This window comes from Copadichromis virginalis, linkage group LG5 (assembly GCF_057382275.1).
Source record: "Copadichromis virginalis isolate Kocher_CV1m ecotype Utaka linkage group LG5, C_Virginalis_male_GT1.1, whole genome shotgun sequence".
NCBI classification, from domain to species: domain Eukaryota; kingdom Metazoa; phylum Chordata; class Actinopteri; order Cichliformes; family Cichlidae; genus Copadichromis; species Copadichromis virginalis.
The window spans coordinates 12,660,917-12,680,302 of record NC_140622.1 but is presented as its reverse complement, the minus strand read 5'-3'; the positions used below and the strand labels follow the sequence as shown (position 1 = coordinate 12,680,302).

The 19,386-nt window shown below is 40.9% G+C and overlaps 1 protein-coding gene and 1 long non-coding RNA gene across 2 annotated transcripts in view; both read left to right on the top strand.

The window, feature by feature from the left end:
• LOC146709039 (inter-alpha-trypsin inhibitor heavy chain H3-like) overlaps positions 1–19,386 on the top strand; it is a 41,153-nt gene that overhangs the window by 19,956 nt on the left and 1,811 nt on the right. The window contains exons 13-18 of the mRNA XM_085456003.1: positions 17,028–17,213; positions 17,334–17,473; positions 17,646–17,806; positions 18,146–18,172; positions 18,276–18,338; positions 19,264–19,377. Coding sequence (XP_085312129.1) covers positions 17,028–17,213; positions 17,334–17,473; positions 17,646–17,806; positions 18,146–18,172; positions 18,276–18,338; positions 19,264–19,377 — 691 coding nt within the window. The remainder of the gene's footprint in view (positions 1–17,027; positions 17,214–17,333; positions 17,474–17,645; positions 17,807–18,145; positions 18,173–18,275; positions 18,339–19,263; positions 19,378–19,386) is intronic.
• LOC146709040 (uncharacterized) lies at positions 1,337–5,562 on the top strand. The gene is made up of 4 exons (XR_014920413.1): positions 1,337–1,393; positions 2,453–2,589; positions 3,239–3,274; positions 3,416–5,562. It is a non-coding gene; the product is annotated as an uncharacterized LOC146709040 (long non-coding RNA).

The following is a 19,386-nucleotide window of genomic DNA, read 5'->3' as shown; positions in this document are numbered from 1 at the left end:
ATGCCATATTCCTATGAATTATGTAGTCAATATTTCATGCTAAATTTATAACAGAAAATTGGAATAAGCAAAAGTGATAAAGTGTGTGTATGCTTTTATTTCAGGGTTTCTATGACGAAGTGGCCAGCCCTCTACTTTTAGAGGTGGACATGCACTATCCTGACAATGCAGTGGATTCTCTGACCACCAGCCACTTTAGCTACTTGTTTAATGGCACAGAGATTGTTGTGGCTGGCCATTTAATTGACGACAACCTTGACAACTTCCTGGTGGAAGTGGTTGGACAGGGGGTGAGGAAAAAAAGAAAAACAAAAGAAATGGCAGAAACATTGAGACATTGAGTAGACATAGCCTATATTTATTTGTTTTACTCTGGTTCATATGGATTTTATCTTTTGTTTCTCCTGAAGCTCGAAGAAGACTTCAGAGTCCAGGGTCAAGTGAGTGCCGCAGACTGGGATGTTTTTTACCCAGACGAGGAGTACATCTTTGGAGATTTTACCGAGCGGTTGTGGGCCTACCTCACTATCCAGCAGTTACTGGACAAGAGGTCAGTTTAAATCAGTTCAGTTTGGCTGCTAAGGCACATTGTTCTCATAAGAAATATGGTATGATATATAGTCTTTGATGACACTTGTTCTTTTACCAGGACGCTCATTTTAATCATTTGATGTTCTTTTATAGATTTCCCTGTAGTAATACATATATTTTCCTTCTGGCAGCAAGAGCGGTACACCAGATGAGAAAGCCAACACAACAGCCAAGGCCCTGGATATGTCCCTGCAGTACAGCTTTGTCACCCCTCTCACATCCATGGTTGTTACCAAGCCCGAAACCGAAGACTCGACAAGCAGCCCTCTTATTGCTGACAAGCTGACTGAAGGTACCTGGAGAAAACAGAGTTTAAAAATGTAAAACACTGGACTGGCTTTTCTTAAAGAGACAAAAACTATATTGACTGATGAATCGGAGGGGTCTGTGTGTGTGTGTGTGTGTGTGTGTGTGTGTGTGTGTTTGTCAAGTGTCACTTTGAAATGGCTGCAGTCAAGCTTTACCACAAAAGCAAAGCATGGCTGCAGCTCATTCATAAAGAGAACTGGTGACTGAGTTTACATTTTCCACATATTATTCCCCTTTAGTGAAGTATAAAAGCAGAAGCTGGAGCTCCAGTTTAAAACTGTTATCTGTCTGTTTTTTCTCACAGAGCAAAGACAGCAGGCTGAAAAAATGAGTAAGTGATTTTTTTTTTTTCAACGATAAATCACAAAAAAGATTTATGGGACAAAGTCAATTTGTTGTATTCGTGTTGATTTGGATTTTATTCTCCCTGTTCAAGAATATGATCATGATGATTCGCCCAGGGCGTCGTATTCATGGTATTACAAATATTTTGGTAAGTACACCATATACAGTTCAGATAGAGTTATCTATACTCAATTTCTATCTTCAAGCTGGATCTTTATTGCTTTATTGCCTTGTTTTTCAATATTTATTACTCTTTCTTATTTTGTTTTTCTTCAGATTGCAAATGGATTTAATCATATTTTATCTGGTTTATAGGCCTCTTTTATTTTATTTCCCTAAATAGATGCTAAAAATGACAACCTCAAAAATGTATGTAACCTATTATTAGAATCAATTGTCTTCCCGCAAAATGTAAAAGAACCCACCCATCACTGTAATCACACTCAAGATCTTGTTCTGACATATGGCATAGACATTGAACATAACAGTATTCTCTGAAAACCCTCTTTTGTCTGATCACTTCATAATAACATTTACATTTACAATAAAGGATTACACAGAAGTGGGGAATGCATTTCATTGTAAATGACTTTCTGATGTAACCGCCTGTCTGTTGTAAATAACTTTAAGAGTATAATTCCTCCACCTTCTTCTACCTGAACTCTCCCATAATTCAAAACAAGCAAATTTTATTAATATAGCGCCAAATCAAAGTTATAGTTTAGTTTGTTTTACAGGATTTTTCACAATATGAAAACACTTTTTAAAAATCGTATGATTCTTAAAAAGTGAAAACCGCAGTTTCTTAAAAATCATGGTTAAAATGTTTGCTGTTATCAAGCATCATGCTATTGACATTTACTTTCTTTTTTTCATGAGTCATATTTCCATATTTAATAGACAACTGTGAGTAAGTATTGTAAAAGTAAAAGTTTCGTAAAGAATATGAATTTCACACCCACACACAAGTCAGGCACTGGATAGGCAAGTTGGAACTGGATAATTTTAACTCGCTTCCTTGTGTTCCCAATGTCCCTGGCACACACTATTTTAAGGAAGTCACACACACTAATTTACAGGACAATATTCTAGTAAACAGTTGTGGGAGCAGAGTAACCCTCCTCTTTTTCAACCATAGTGTGGGTGGAGTCTCACTGAAGGAACAAACTCCTCAAATGCTAAGAATTCCTTCCACATTTGTTTTCAGCCACGGGAAAGGCTGTTGCATTCCCAGACATGCCTGTGGTGTGGAGAGTCCTGCTACTGTCTGCTTGTGTCTACATCAGTCTTCTAGCTCAGACCTATGGCGCTCTGGTTATTTCCAGGAGAGATGCTCTAACACAGGTATCTTAAATAAGCTATGTACACTTTTTGGATGTAAAGAGACTCCTGTTTTAATGTTTTCTTTTTCAGTCCATACTTTTTTTTCATTATTCCTTAATAGAGTAAAATTGGGAAAAACTGTGGTGTCATATCTAAACATTTCTTTTGAAAGAAGTGACATAGTTACTTGAAGACATAACTCTAACCTGTAACTCAAATTGTGAGCGTTACAAACTTTGTTTCTTGTCTTGTTTTCTTTCATGGTTTCACATTTTTGCAGAGACTTGTAGTCTGGAGTTAGGCTTTTATTTTTGAAAATAAATACGCTTGAGTATTGCACAATACTTCTTCAGTTTATACAGGACAGAGCATGAGTCACAACTCAGAGAGTGACTATTGCATTTACATCTGAGAATCTTTTAGAAGCGCGGTGTCTGGAAAACCTCTACAAGACGTAGAGAAGGTTATTTTAGTTGAGATTAAATATTTCAAAAGCACCAATTTTTCAGATTGGCATAATTGGTACATGGTTTAAAATAAAGCTCTGAGAATTCAATGCAGAGGTGTCGTTGCATGTTGTAGGTGATACAAGCAGTTTTTATACTTGTCTTTTTACAGTCATCTTTTTAATTGTTTAGTAACATTACAGTCATTCTGTGCTGTGTTCCAGGAAACCAAAGAAACCGTGGGCATCAGGTCGATGAAGGTACTCATGTCACAGTGTCTAATTATGAAAGTAGACACATTTGCTGATACTTCATTCTGTGCATTGTTTATATGTCATTCATTTATGTTTTGACCCTGCTAAACACGTTCATGAAACTATTTATCAATTTTCTTTTTACAGAAAAGAAGTTCAAGCTCTGCAAATGTAAGAAACAGAGGCGGACAATTTTCAAAAATAGACCCTGGTCAACATGACTTATAGCTTCTAACTTACAGTAGTGTTACTAGCTTTTTCCAAAATTAAGTCCATACTTCCAGTAAAGTTTATCGCTTCCAGCTGCACTTGTCCCACTTGTCCCTCCCCCTGGTGCCCACTGAAAATGTATTTATTTACTCTCTGCTTATAAGAAACTACATGCAATTTTAATGTTAGGGTCTAGGCCATAGGTTTCAAACTCTGGCTAATTACATTTGGCCCGCGAAGCCACACCAAATTACTATTAGAGCTGGCCTACTGGTATTATACAGCTAATATATATATTGTTTAGTATTAAGCTTTGCTTGTTCCATATTCAGTTTTTCAGCAAAACGTGTTTGAGTCCATAAGAAAAGATTCATTCTTATATCTGGAGGAATAAATATATTTCAATAAATATTAACGTTAGCTCGCGACTTTGTTCCAGTTTTGAATTTTGGCCCACTGTGTATTTGAGTTTGACACACCTGGTCTAGGCTATGCAGTGCTGTGAAAAAGTACTTGCTTCTTCCTAATTTCTTTTTTGGCATATTTATCACTCTTAAATGTTTCAGATCATCAAACCAATTTTATTATTAGACAAAGAATAAATACAACATCCAATTTTTAAATGAGGATTTCATTTATTAATGTAAAAACCAAACTTATTTGGCCTTATGTGAAAAAGTAAAATCATGAATTAACAACATTAGTTGGAAAGCTGTATTCAATTTCACTAGCCACATCCAAGTGTGATAACTATCAAACCTGTTGAATCAGGGAATCGCTAAAAGTATAACTGGTCTGACAAAGTGAAGCAGGCAGAAAGATTAAACAAAACTATGACATTATCATGCCATAATCTGAAGAAATGGCTGGGAAATAAAGTCAGTGACATCTATCAGTTTGGAAAGGGTTATAAACTATTTCTAAAGCTTTGGGACTCCAGTGAACCATGGCGAGAGCCAATATCCAGAAATTGACCAAAATTACCCCAGAAGCCATCAACAACTCATCCAGAAGATCACAAAGTTCATTCTCTGGAGCTCAAGCACACCTGGGTTATGCAGCAGGACAATGATCTGAAACATACTAGCAAGTCCAAATGGCTCAAAAAACCCCAAACAAACAAACAAAAAAAAAAAGCAATACAGGCCGATCATGCTCAAAAACCCTCCAGTGTGGCTGAATGAAAATAATTCAGAAAAGTGGGCCAAATTCCTCCACATGCGAGGTGATTTCAGACTCATTGCCACTTATTACAAATGCTTGATTCCAGTTTGTGCTGCCAAGGGTGGTGCAACCAGTTATTAGGATTAGGAGGGAAAGAGTAGGGAGCCAAATGGATTTAATAACTTTGATAACTTTGTCTCCCTTAATAAATTAAATCATCATTTATAAACTGTATGATCTGAAGCATGTAAGTGTGAGAAATACGGTATGAAAAAATCGGTTTGGCTGAGATTAAAGTTATTAGATTAGATAAAATAAAACTTTATTAATCCCCCGGGTGGGTTCCTCCTTGGTTTTCACACAGCTGACTAAACGTCAAACAGAAAACTTATTAAACAGAAGTATGAGACAGTCGAGAATTTACACCAGTGTCTGGTTATATTTTAGATAGCAAGAAGCAGACGGCCGAGTTTATTAAACTCCACCGAGACAGCGGTGACGCTAATCAGAACTAGACCGTCCAATTTCACGCCTTTAAATTTGAAAGGCGTGTTTGTGTGTGTGTTTATACAATTGCTATTATGTTTGCACTTTATGTGTAATGTTACTGACTGCAGAGATCAGTAAGATGTGTGTATTTTTTATTTATTAGTTTTATTTATTTAATATTATTTTTTAATTGAATGACTGTCTAGTAGTTCACAGATGTCGAAAAACTGAGTGTGGTAAAGCCACTGATTTTTTTTATGTATATTTCTGCAATCTGCACATTGTACTGACTTTCATTTTAATGTTTACACCAGGGTTCCTTGTCAGCACTTTATGCTCAGATGTTTGTAAGCTAAAAATTAACTATTGTGTATGTTCAAATATACTGTTGTGATTGAAGAAGTTAAATAAAAATGTCAGTCATCAATTCATGCATCACCTCATGTCATCATAACAGAGGTCTGTCTTCCAGGAAAGAACAGTTTAAAATTAATGTAATATAGTATTGGCCATACTATATGATGTATTGCTTGTCTTTGTTTAATAATACAGAAGACAAAGACCTTAAAAAATAATCGCATATCGCATCGCAATCGCAATATTGGGGCAAAAAATCGCAATTAGATTATTTTCCATAATCGTTCAGCCCTACTGGAGACTGGAGACGGAGCAATACTGGAAGAGCATATGGGAGAAGGACACAACCCATAACGGCAATGCTCAGTGGCTAGTGGATCTGAGGGCAGACCACAGCGACCTCCCTGAACAGGGTCCAGTAACCATCACAGTGGCAGATATCCAAGAAAGGGTCTCCAGTATGAAGAGTTGGACAGCACCAGGGCCCGACATGGTTCACGCCTATTGGCTAAAGAAGCTGACTGCACTCCACGAGCGTCTGGCAGCACAAATGAACCAGCTGCTAGTTAACGAGAGACATCCGGAATGGCTAACCGAAGGTCGGATGGTCCTGATCCCCAAGGACCCCAAGAAGGGACCGGTCCCCTCCAACTACCGACCAATAACCTGCCTCAGTACTACATGGAAGCTCCTGTCAGGCATCATATCGGCTAAGATGAACAGGCACATGGGTCAATACATGAGCGGGACACAGAAAGGAATTGGCAAGAATACCAGAGGCGCAAAACACCAGCTACTGGTAGACAGAACAGTCAGCCGAGACTGCAAGACCAGACTGACCAACCTGTGCACTGCCTGGATTGATTACAAGAAGGCCTATGACTCAATGCCCCACAGCTGGATACTGGAATGCCTAGAATTGTACAAGATCAATGGGACCCTAAGAGCCTTCATCAGGAACTCAATGGGGATGTGGCGTACAACACTAGAGGCCAACTCCAAGCCCATAGCACAAGTCACCATCAAGTGCGGGATCTACCAAGGAGATGCTCTGTCCCCACTGCTGTTCTGCATAGGCCTGAACCCCCTCAGTGAGATCATTAACAAGACTGGCTACGGATACCGACTACGGATACCGACTACGGATACCGACTACGGATACCGACTACGGATACCGACTACGGAACGGAGCATAGACTCAAAACACAGCTGTTATCCAACTGCAATAACACATCTGAATACTACAAAAAAATGTCCATCACGCCACTCTTGTGTTAATCTATGCACGGTCTGAAGCATGTGTGTGGGAATGTATGTGAATGTTTTACTGTTATATCTTATTAGTATTTTAAGTATTCTATCTATTTTATTTATTGAATTTTATTGTTTTATTTATATTTTGATATTGCTAGGGATGATGCAATGATCGGGGACCATTCTTAATTTCGTTGTTCTCATGACAATGACAATAAAGTTTCTGATTCTGATTCTGATTCAGTTGTCAGCCACCTCCTGTACATGGATGACATCAAGCTGTATGCCAAGAGTGAACGAGACATCGATTCACTGATCCACACTACCAGGCTATACAGCAATGACATTGGAATGTCGTTCGGACTGGAGAAGTGTAGTCGGATGGTAACAAAGAGAGGGAAGGTAGTCAGAACTGAGGGGATTGAACTACCAGAAGGCAACATTGCAGACATAGAGGACAGTTACAAGTACCTGGGGATCCCGCAGGCGAATGGGAAACATGAAGAGGCCGCTAGAAAAGCTGCAACCACCAAGTACCTGCAGAGGGTCAGGCAAGTCCTGAGGAGTCAGCTGAATGGTAAAAACAAGATCCGGGCCATCAACACGTACGCCCTGCCCGTGATCAGGTACCCTGCTGGGGTAATAGGCTGGCCAAAGGAGGAGATAGAAGCCACTGACATAAAGACAAGAAAGCTCCTTACCATGCATGGAGGGTTTCACCCCAAGTCCAGCACCCTGAGGCTGTACGCTAAGCTGAAGGAAGGGGGCCGGGGACTGGTGAGTGTCAGCACCACAGTGGCTGATATCCAGAAATCCTACCAGTGGCTGGACAAAGTTGGACTGAAAGACAGCACAGAGGCACTAATCATGGCAGCACAAGAACAAGCTCTGAGTACAAGATCCATGGAGGCTGGGGTCTATCACACCAGGCAAGACCCCAAGTGCAGGCTGTGTAAAGATGCCCCAGAGACAATCCAGCACATAACAGCAGGGTGCAAGATGCTAGCAGGCAAGGCATACATGGAACGCCATAACCAAGTGGCCGGCATAGTGTACAGGAACATCTGTGCCGAGTATAACCTGGAAGTCCCGAGGTCAAAATGGGAGATGCCCCCAAGGGTGGTGGAGAATGACCGAGCTAAGATCCTGTGGGACTTCCAGATACAGACGGACAAAATGGTGGTGGCTAACCAACCGGACATAGTGGTGGTAGACAAACAGAAGAAGACGGCCGTAGTGATCGATATAGCGGTTCCGAATGACAGCAATATCAGGAAGAAGGAACACGAGAAGCTGGAGAAATACCAAGGGCTCAGAGAAGAATTCGAGAGGATGTGGAGGGTGAAGGTAACGGTGGTCCCCGTGGTAATCGGAGCACTAGGTGCGGTGACTCCCAAGCTAGGCGAGTGGCTCCAGCAGATCCCGGGAATAACATCGGAGATCTCTGTCCAGAAGAGCGCAGTCCTGGGAACAGCTAAGATACTGCGCAGGACCCTCAAGCTCCCAGGCCTCTGGTAGAGGACCCGAGCTTGAAGGATAAACCGCCCGCAGGGGCGTGCTGGGTGTTGGTTTATATATATATATATATATATATATATATCTTTCAGCTTAACGAGTAAACCGTCAGCTCGTTCAAACACACGTTAAAGTCCGTTTGGCTCGACACCACCGAACAGAGGCAGCAATATAACATAGCTAACATTAACAGTGTAGTGAATCCTGCTTGTGCCGTGATATTCAGGACCGCAAACTGAGCAGCATTCACTGACTTTCAGCTTGTTGTGTTTGTGGATATATGACTGACTTTAATTATCCACAAAATCGTCAGATTCTCTGTAAGATTAAGGTCAACTATCGAACGGCGTATAAAGTATAGGCTTTAAAACAAAGTAAACGCTAAAAGTACAAACATCGCTAATGTCACATAACTTTGCCGGCATGTGGCCAACAGTAATGTTTTAATGTTCTTCATTATTAAACATTTGCACATAAATAAGTGACATAATATTCAGAACTAACTTTTGAAAGCTGTAGATAACAGCAATGTTATGTTTGTCCATACTGCCTCCTGTTGCTGCCGTTACGGAGAGTTTCAGCAGGTGTCGCTGTGGTTCTCTCTAGATGTTATGTGTACTTCCTAAAAACGAGTGTACGGACGTTCATGTTGGCTGATAATAAACGCCTGGCATACAGTTACAGCGGACTGGTTATTATAAGCAAAACCTACATGGTGTCAGAAGTGGGATATATTAGAAAGCCTGCACAGTCCAAGAAGAAAAGCGGAGCCGGTAAGGACGACGAAAAAAGCAATCACCGCACAACATGGCGGACGGATTCCGGCGCCCAGATCCTCTCATCTTTGACGGCAACGTCGCTGAAAACTGGCGTAAGTTCGAGCGCGAATATGACATCTTTATCGCCGCTGCCCACAGTGACAAAAATGCTAAGACTAAGGCCTATATACTCCTCAATCTGGCGGGACCAGAGGCCATTGAAAGAGAGCGATCATTCACGTATGCCCCCGCAGTCATATCAGCTGAAGGCATAGTAGAAGTCGCCGCGGAATCGAGGGAAGACCCCGCATGCCTAAAGAGAAAGTTCAGGGAAATCTGCAACCCAGAGACCAATGTCATAATGGAGAGGCATAACTTTAACAAAAGACAACAGAAACCCGGTGAAACCATTGAAGCATACGTGAGCACGTTAAAGAACATGGCCAGAACCTGCAGCTTTGGTGCACTACAAGACGAGTTAATCAGAGACAGATTAGTATGTGGTATAACCAGTGACAGCGTCAGACGTTCCCTTCTTAAAGAGACGGAACTCACTCTTGCCAAGGCGGTGCGTATATGCCAAATAAGCGAGCTCACAGATCAACATAGCAAAGCCCTCTCTACACCAAAGCATATTACATCTGCTAGTGTGGACACTGTACAGATTAAACATGGCAAGTTCAAAAGGAAAATAAATAAACCTCTAACGAACATTCAAAATTGCAGAAACTGTGGTGGTTCGCATCCAGGGCGCAATGTCCTGCTTTCGGACAACAGTGTCACGTCTGCAAAAAATACAATCATTACAAAAAACAATGCAGATCAGCAAAACCACATCACAGAGGCAAACAAGTGAACCAAATTTCAGAGGATGCTGACCCAGACAGTGATGAGACATTTTGCATTGAGCACCTAACAATGGAGGGTGAGAACAATCACAACAAAGAAGGATACTGCACAGTCAAAGTTTCTGATAAGGCCCTCAAACTAAAAGTAGACACTGGGGCAAAATGTAACGTAATCTCACTAGACACTTACAGAAAGATCGGCAACAACGAAACCCTATTCAAGTCACAAAAACAGGTAAATCTTGTTGCTTTTGGAGGCACGAAGATCAAGACCACAGGCACAGTTACTCTCAAGTGCAAGCTAGCTGGACAGTTATATGACCTGCAATTCCAAGTTGTAAAACACGATGTGCAACCCATCATCGGATTAAAGGACAGCGTGCGAATGAAACTGGTTAGTTTCAGCAAGGAAGTCTACCAAGTTGACACAGATCAGGATGAGACACTAGCGCAGAAAGTGTTTCATGAATACACAGACCTGTTTAAAGATGAAGTCGGTGACTTACCTATAACTTACTCAATGAAACTCACTCCAAACGTGTCACCTGTCGTCAACCCTCCAAGACGCGTTCCTGTTCCTATGCAGAAAAGAGTTAAAGAGGAACTTCAAAGAATGCAGGCCCTGGGAGTAATTGAACCAGTGGAGGAGCCCACGGAATGGGTATCTAACATGGTCGCAACACACAAAAAGAATACAGATGATGTTCGTATCTGCATTGATCCAAGGGATCTGAACAAGGCACTAATGCGACCTCACCATCCCATGCGAACTGTGGAGGAAGTAGCTGCTCAGATGTCGGGAGCAACCATCTTCTCAGTTCTGGATGCAAAGAGCTCCTTCTGGCAAATCAAACTAGATCCTGCCTCATCTCTTCTCACTACGTTTGCAACACCTTTCGGCAGATTCAAATTCCTGAGGATGCCCTTTGGCATCAACACCGCTTCTGAAGTCTTCCAGAGAGCCATGGAACAAATATTCATGGGATATCCATGCGCAGTGATAGTGGATGACATCATAGTGGGAGGCAAAGGAATAGAGGAGCATGACAAAAATTTAAAAAAGGTTCTGGAGCGAGCCAGACAAGTAAAACTCAAACTGAATCCAAAAAAGTGCAAGTTCAGACTTAAAGAAGTGAGCTACGTGGGACACATATTCACTGACGAAGGACTAAAAGCAGATCCAACTAAAATCTCCGCGATCAATGAAATGCCACCACCAGAGGACAAGACGTCTCTCCAACGTTTCCTGGGAATGATCAACTACCTGGGCAAGTTCATCCCAAACTTAAGTGAACTGTCGGCACCACTTCGTCAGTTGCTTCACAAGGATGTGGTGTGGAGCTGGACTCAACATCAGCAGGATGCTTTCAACAAACTTAAAGCATGCCTCACTAGCCCACCAGTACTTCAATACTATGACATGCACAAGCCAGTGACTCTCACATGTGACGCTTCCCAGCATGGTCTGGGGGCTGCATGCCTTCAGGACGACAAACCTGTGGCATATGCATCAAGAACTTTAACTCCAACGGAGAGAAGGTACGCTCAGATAGAGAAGGAGTTACTAGCTGTAGTGTTCGCATGTTACAGGTTTTACGACTACATCTACGGAAAGCCAGTGGTGATTGAAACTGACCATCAGCCTTTGGTCACAATCCAAAACAAACCTTTCCACACAGTCCCGGCACGGCTACAGCGCATGATGCTACGATTACAAAAGTTCAACTTGACTCTGGTGTACAAGAAAGGCAAACACCTTTACATCGCAGACACACTCTCTCGCACACCAACGCTGGATGAGCAACCTCTAAAGGAAGAGGGGCGCGACTTCGAGGTAATGTCACTTCAGCTCATCTCACCAAAACGCCTACAAGAGCTCACCGAACACACCTCGAAGGACGCTACCCTACAGACACTTGCTCGCTACATCCAGCAGGGGTGGCCAAAACAAGCAAGTAGTGTGCCTATAGAAATAAAACCATTCTTCAGCTACCACGATGAACTAATCATCGACAACAATGTCATTATGAAAGGCAACAGAGCCATCGTTCCAGCATCACTACATGAAACCTATCTGCAGGAACTACACAAGGGACATCCAGGCATGGAGTCTACAAAAAGGAGAGCAAGGGACAGCGTATTCTGGCTGACAATAAACTCTGACATTGAGAACAAAGTCAAATCATGCAGCATTTGCAACAGTCTAAAGCCTCACCAACAAAAACAACCCCTGAAACTACACCAAATTCCTGATCTTCCCTGGTCCATCACAGCCACAGACTTATTCGAATGGGACAATCGCCACTACCTTGTGCTCGTGGATTCATATTCTGGATGGTTTGAAATAGATAAACTTGAAAACCTAACATCGGCCTCAGTCATTAACAAACTCAAACACCACTTCTCAGTACATGGGATACCACAGAAACTGTACTCAGACAATGGCACCCAGTTTACCAGCCAGACCTTTCGTGAGTTTGCCACACACTGGGAGTTCATACACGTCACAAGCAGCCCTGAGTTCCCTCAGTCAAATGGACTCAGTGAAAGAGCTGTCCGGAGTGCTAAAAGACTCCTTGAAACATCAAAAAGAGATGGAACTGATTTCTATTTGAACCTGTTACATCTACGCAACACGCCACGAGACAACATTCTTGGCTCACCAGCACAGAGGCTGCTATCAAGACGAACGCGGTCAACCCTTCCTGTGTGCAAAAAACTGCTAACACCAACAGCAAAAGTGACAACCACTATCAAAACTCAACTCACAAAAAAGCGTAAAACTCAAAAACAGCACTACGACAAGTCCAGCAAGCTGCTCAGTCCATTAACACCAAACGAGGTGGTGAGATTACAAACACAGAGAGGACATGACAAGATTGGAGTTGTAAGTAAAGTATGTGCTGAACCTCGCTCATATGTCGTTGAGTCGGGTGGAAAAGAATACAGGCGCAACAGACAACATCTTCTGCCTGTGAGCGAGCCTCAACCCGAAAAGCTCGCTACAACACAAGATGAACTGGACTCATCTCGACGAGCGGATGAAACTGAACCTAATAAAACACAAACCAACAAACATGAAACAGTTCAACTCAACCCACCACAACATGGCACAAAACAGTCAGAACAGGTGATAACACCTACAAAATGCCAAGTACGCTCTGATGACAACTTGTACCGAACCAGATCTGGTAGAGTGTCTAAACCGAATAGTAAATACGTGGATTAAAAGCACACCGGTGCTGTATTTTCTGTTTTGAAATGTGTTTTATCTCGTGTTATGTTGTTGCATATTTGTCGCAGTTATGACAATGATTACTGTGAATTTCATTTGATATTTGAAGCCTCATTTTGTTGTGTAATCCATAACCTGATAAGTTCTTCCATCACGGTGGTGTTGTTTGATTTGGGTTTGCCTGAAAAGTGCAAAATTAAGAAGAAGAAAAAAAAACTGAAAAGGGGGATGTAGATAACAGCAATGTTATGTTTGTCCATACTGCCTCCTGTTGCTGCCGTTACGGAGAGTTCCAGCAGGTGTCGCTGTGGTTCTCTCTAGATGTTATGTGTACTTCCTAAAAACGAGTGTACGGACGTTCATGTTGGCTGATAATAAACGCCTGGCATACAGTTACAGCGGACTGGTTATTATAAGCAAAACCTACAAAAGCTTACTCTTTGGCCGCCCCGCTTCCACTTCTTTGAAGTGTCTCCCAGTCCCAGTGCACTTGTTAGCATGTTTTGGTTCGTGCAACTGGTCTGTCGGGTTATTGTCTCCCCAGAAACATTTCCGTTGTGTCTTGTGTGCTTTTGCAGGTGTTTTTCTTTTTGCAGTGTTTTTCTTTTTGCAGCATTTTTCTTTTTACAGCGATTTTCTTTTTGCAGCGTTTTTCTTTTTGCAGCATTTTTCTTTTTGCAGTGTTTTTCTTTTTGCAGCATTTTTCTTTTTGCAGCATTTTTCTTTTTGCAGCGTTTTTCTTTTTGCAGCATTTTTCTTTTTGCAAGTGTTTTTCTTTTTGCAAGTGTTTTTCTTTTTGCAGCGTTTTTCTTTTTGCAGCATTTTTCTTTTTGCAAGTGTTTTTCTTTTTGCAGCATTTTTCTTTTTGCAAGTGTTTTTCTTTTTGCAGCGATTTTCTTTTTGCAGCATTTTTCTTTTTGCAGCGTTTTTCTTTTTGCAGCATTTTTCTTTTTGCAAGTGTTTTTCTTTTTGCAAGTGTTTTTCTTTTTGCAAGTGTTTTTCTTTTTGCAGCGTTTTTCTTTTTGCAGCGTTTTTCTTTTTGCAGCATTTTTCTTTTTGCAAGTGTTTTTCTTTTTGCAAGTGTTTTTCTTTTTGCAGCATTTTTCTTTTTGCAGCGTTTTTCTTTTTGCAGCATTTTTCTTTTTGCAAGTGTTTTTCTTTTTGCAAGTGTTTTTCTTTTTGCAGCATTTTTCTTTTTGCAAGTGTTTTTCTTTTTGCAGCATTTTTCTTTTTGCAGCGATTTTCTTTTTGCAGCATTTTTCTTTTTGCAGCGTTTTTCTTTTTGCAGCATTTTTCTTTTTGCAAGTGTTTTTCTTTTTGCAAGTGTTTTTCTTTTTGCAGCATTTTTCTTATTGCAGCATTTTTCTTTTGGCAGCATTTTTCTTTTTGCAAGTGTTTTCTGAAGTTGCAGTCCATTTGGCCTCTCAGGGCCACCATAGCTTCAGCCTTCTTCTGTGTGTTGAAAAATAGTAAGGCGTCTGCACTGCATTTTCTTCTTAGTAACAGTAACGACATTGTAATGACAGAAATAGTAATTAGTTAGATTACTAATTGCTGAAAAAAGTAACACCGTTACTTGCCATCACCAGTGTGTGAATGTGTGTGTGAATGGGTGGATGACTGGATATGTAAAGCGCTTTGGGGTCCTTAGGGACTAGTAAAGCGCTATATAAATACAGGCCATTCACCATTTACCATTTTAATGGCATTATTACCATCACTGCTCCCTGGGGCAGTCCTAGCCTGTTTGGTGCTCTGGGCAAACACTCCCTCTGCCACCCCCTGACACACACACACACACACACACACACACACACACACACACACACACACACACACACACACACACACACACACACACAAAACATATTAAGGATTATACATTAACATATCTTATTGTGAAAACTGATGATGGAAACGTACTGAAATTAACAAGATAAATATTTTATATAGTGAGAGAGAGAGAGACTATGCAAATGGCTAACAAGCAGTCATTATAATTCGTCATGCATTGAGAATAGCAGACAAATCAACATTACAGCTCTTCCAATTAATGGCTAATTAATATTGTGCTGAAAACAGTCCAAAAGAGTCAATAAACCACATCAGTGTCTACTGTCTGCCTACTGCTTACGATCATAGCCAAGTGGCTAAGAAAGGTAAACAGAAGTTGTCCCAATCCCTACTAATGAATGCTATCTTGTTTCAGGATACATGTCATACATAATACCTGCTATTATCCAAAGACACATCTGCTTGCCTGTATCTTTTGCTCGTTTCTCTCTTCTTTTCTCTTTTTTTTCTAAGCTGAGGACCTGATGGCTTTGAACTTTTCTTTTCCATCTTCCATCAGTAATTTTGCACTCCAGTATCAACACCCAACCCTACAACATAAACTTGGACAAACTACCGAAATGCGTTGACAGAGACATGCCAGCGATTTTGAGTCATTCTGCGCTCCAGATGGATTAATTGCATTAAAAATTTTAAATGTGTTAATCGTGATGAGGGCGTTAACGTTGACAGCCCTGATTTGTTTGGTTTTCAATTTAGTTTTATTTTGCAAGCTGGTTTTAGGTGCCGCATTAGCCAGCCAGAGAGTACTCTGCCATTCCACCCCTCTCCTCCCTGTGCAGCAAGGAGCAGGCACCTCATAAATGGAGGGCACCCTTACTCCTCGCAAATAGACATGTGCCTATGCAATCTCCAAAATGTGCTGGCATGATGTCAAGGCAGGATGGGTGCAAGCAACTTTTTTTTGCAGATGCCATGATGCCGTCCCAACCACGATACCGCCCTGGTCAACAGCCCAAGTCACCCAAATCAAAACCTGCCACTGACTGCTTCCCTGAAAATAGCCTCAAATCAGAAGTACCTCACACCCTATTATAACTCACAAATGCATACCTTACTCAAGAGGAGAAGAACATGGTTTCTCACTAATTAGAAGTTCTTCATTGAGCCTGGAAAAAGAGTTTTTTGCTCTTAAAAGATGCGATTAGAGTATGCTTTAGGTGTCAAATGTACTGCAGTGTAACCGTTTTAAATAAATTCTATCTAATAGACTCTAATTTGTTCATGTAAATGGGGAATCCTCTTCACAAAGATTCGTTATGGAGTTCCGCAGGGTTCTGTGCTCGGACCATTTCTGTTTATATTATACATGGTTCCCTTAGGCAGTAAAACAAGAAGGCATAGTGTACATTTCATTTTCATTTCTATGCAGATGATATCCAGCTTTATCTATCAGTGAAGCCAGATAATACACACTAATTACTTCGGCTGCAGAAAAAAAAACCCCTAAAGCCATAGTTGTTTTTAACCAAGATATGTCCTTAAATGTGCATAATCAACAAATATGCAGGACTGTTTTCTTGCATCTTCGCAATATCTCTGAAATTACAAACATCCTGTTTCAGAATGATGTTGAAAAACTAGTTCATGCATTTCTAACTTCTAAAAAAACTCACTAAAAGCCTTCAGTTGATCCAAAATGGTGCAGTGAGAGTACTGACTAAAAGCCAGTAAGTATTTCTCCCATACTGGCTTTTCTTTATTGGCTTCCTGTTACATCCCAAATCAAATTCAATCTTCATATACAAGGTGTTAAATACTCAGATCCCACCTTCTCTTAAAGACCACCAAAACAAAGTAATGTAGCACCTGAACAGAGCACTTCGCTCTCTTACTTGTGGTTCCCAGGTTATTTAAAAGAAGAGTGGGAGGCAAACCCTTCAGTTTTCAGGGCCCTCTTCTGTGGGTTTGATTTCAGGAGCCAGACAGACATTGTCATGATTTCTTAGATTTTCATTTAAAGCACTGCAGTTATGCCATATTCCTATGAATTACATGCCGTCACTATTTCATGCTGAGTTTACGATAGAAAATTGGAACATGCAAATGTGATAAAGTGTGTGTATTTATTTCAGGGTTTCTACGATGAAGTGGCCAGCCCTCTACTTTTAGAGGTGGACATGCACTATCCTGACAATGCAGTGGATTCTCTGACCACCAGCCACTTTAGCTACTTGTTTAATGGCACAGAGATTGTTGTGGCTGGTCATTTAATGGACAACGACCTTGACAACTTCCTGGTGGAAGTGGTTGGACAGGGGGTGAGGAAAAAAAGAAAAACACAAAAAATGGCAGAAACATTGAGACATTGAGTAGACATAGCCTATATTTATTTGTTTTACTCTGGTTCATATGGATTTTATCTTTTGTTTCTCCTGAAGCTCGAAGAAGACTTCAGAGTCCAGGGTCAAGTGAGTGCTGCAGACTGGGATGTTTTTTACCCAGACGAGGAGTACATCTTTGGAGATTTTACCGAGCGGTTGTGGGCCTACCTCACTATCCAGCAGTTACTGGACAAGAGGTCAGTTTAAATCAGTTCAGTTTGGCTGCTAAGGCACATTGTTCTCATAAGAAATATGGTATGATATGTAGTCTTTGATGACACTTGTTCTTTTACCAGGACGCTCATTTTAATCATTTGATGTTCTTTTATAGATTTCCCTGTAGTAATACATATATTTTCCTTCTGGCAGCAAGAGCGGTACACCAGATGAGAAAGCCAACACAACAGCCAAGGCCCTGGATATGTCCCTGCAGTACAGCTTTGTCACCCCTCTCACATCCATGGTTGTTACCAAGCCCGAAACCGAAGACTCGACAAGCAGCCCTCTTATTGCTGACAAGCTGACTGAAGGTACCTGGAGAAAACAGAGTTTAAAAATGTAAAACACTGGACTGGCTTTTCTTAAAGAGACAAAAACTATATTGACTGATGAATTGGAGAGGTGTGTGTGTGTGTGTGTGCGTGTGTGGTTGTGTGTGTGTGTGTGTGGTTGTGTGTGTTTGTCAAGTGTCACTTTGAAATGGCTGCAGTCAAGCTTTACCACAAAAGCAAAGCATGGCTGCAGCTCATTCATGAAGAGAACTGGTGACTGAGTTTACATTTTCCACATATTATTCCTCTTTAGTGAAGTATAAAAGCAGAAGCTGGAGCTCCAGTTTAAAACTGTTATCTGTCTGTTTTTTCTCACAGAGCAAAGACAGCAGGCTGAAAAAATGAGTAAGTGATTGTTTTTGTAACGATAAATCACAAAAAAGATTTATGGGACAAAGTCAATTTGTTGTATTCGTGTTGATTTGAATTTTATTCTCCCTGTTCAAAGCATATAATTATATACCTGCGCAGTCGTATCCACGGCATTACCAGCCAGCACCCGCATATTTTGGTAAGTACATCATATACAGTTCAGATAGGATAGATTGTGCTCCAGCCATGACGTCTTACTTTGCTGATATTTACAGATCTGCATTAAGAGGCACAGTTAACTAGATAAAATGCCATGGCATCTTTCACAAACATAGGACTTGGTGACTGCTCCACTTTAAATTTGGTGCCACTTTAAATTATTGCTAATTATTATTTCAAGTCCTTCTGCACTAACTGGTCCAAAGATGTGTGGAAATGCTCTTCATTGCTCTCAGATAATGACTAATTTTGGCTTCATCTAAATTTTAGCTTTGTTGGCATGTTTTCAATAGTATGCCAGAAAGATGCCATTTCTTTGAATGAAAAGACATGTTTAGACTCTGGTTAAAATGGATAGATGCAGATGAAACATTAAGGAGAGCAATCTTTTTGGCTCTGAGTAAGGAAAGGCTCACTTGTAGTCCTTTCTTAATATGCTGCTTTTGAATTCCTTTTTATTCTAATGGGGACAGTTTACAAAATGAACCCCATGTTTATAAATTAGTCAGGAAATAGATCACTGAAACCGTGTGCCATTTCCCAAAGATATTGATAAATATAATTTTTTTTTTGAAACCCTGACAAGCCTCCCCCTGCTGGCCATAAGAATGACAGCAGATTTAAGACATCTCCATATTTGCTTCTCTTTTTGGATCCAGAAACTATCTCCATCTTTAATATAGAGCCTGTGATGGACAGAATTTCTTTGAAAACAGTATCAGTGTTTCAAAACACTGACAACAACACTTAAGATTATGTAGCTGGAACTAAAATGAAGTATATGGACGTGGTTCCACCCATGAGTGTGGACTTTTCATGGGTGGAACGTCATGACCTTCATGTTGCTTGTGTGTTTTTCTGCAATATGTATTTATTCCTGTCACACTATTCTGGGGCCCCTGCAGTGGATGGAGATCCTCACTTCATGATAGAGCTACCAGACCGAGGTGATGCTTTGTGTTTCAACATCAACGACAAACCAGGAACCATTTTCAACCTGGTCAGAGACTCAAATTCAGGTCAGCCCC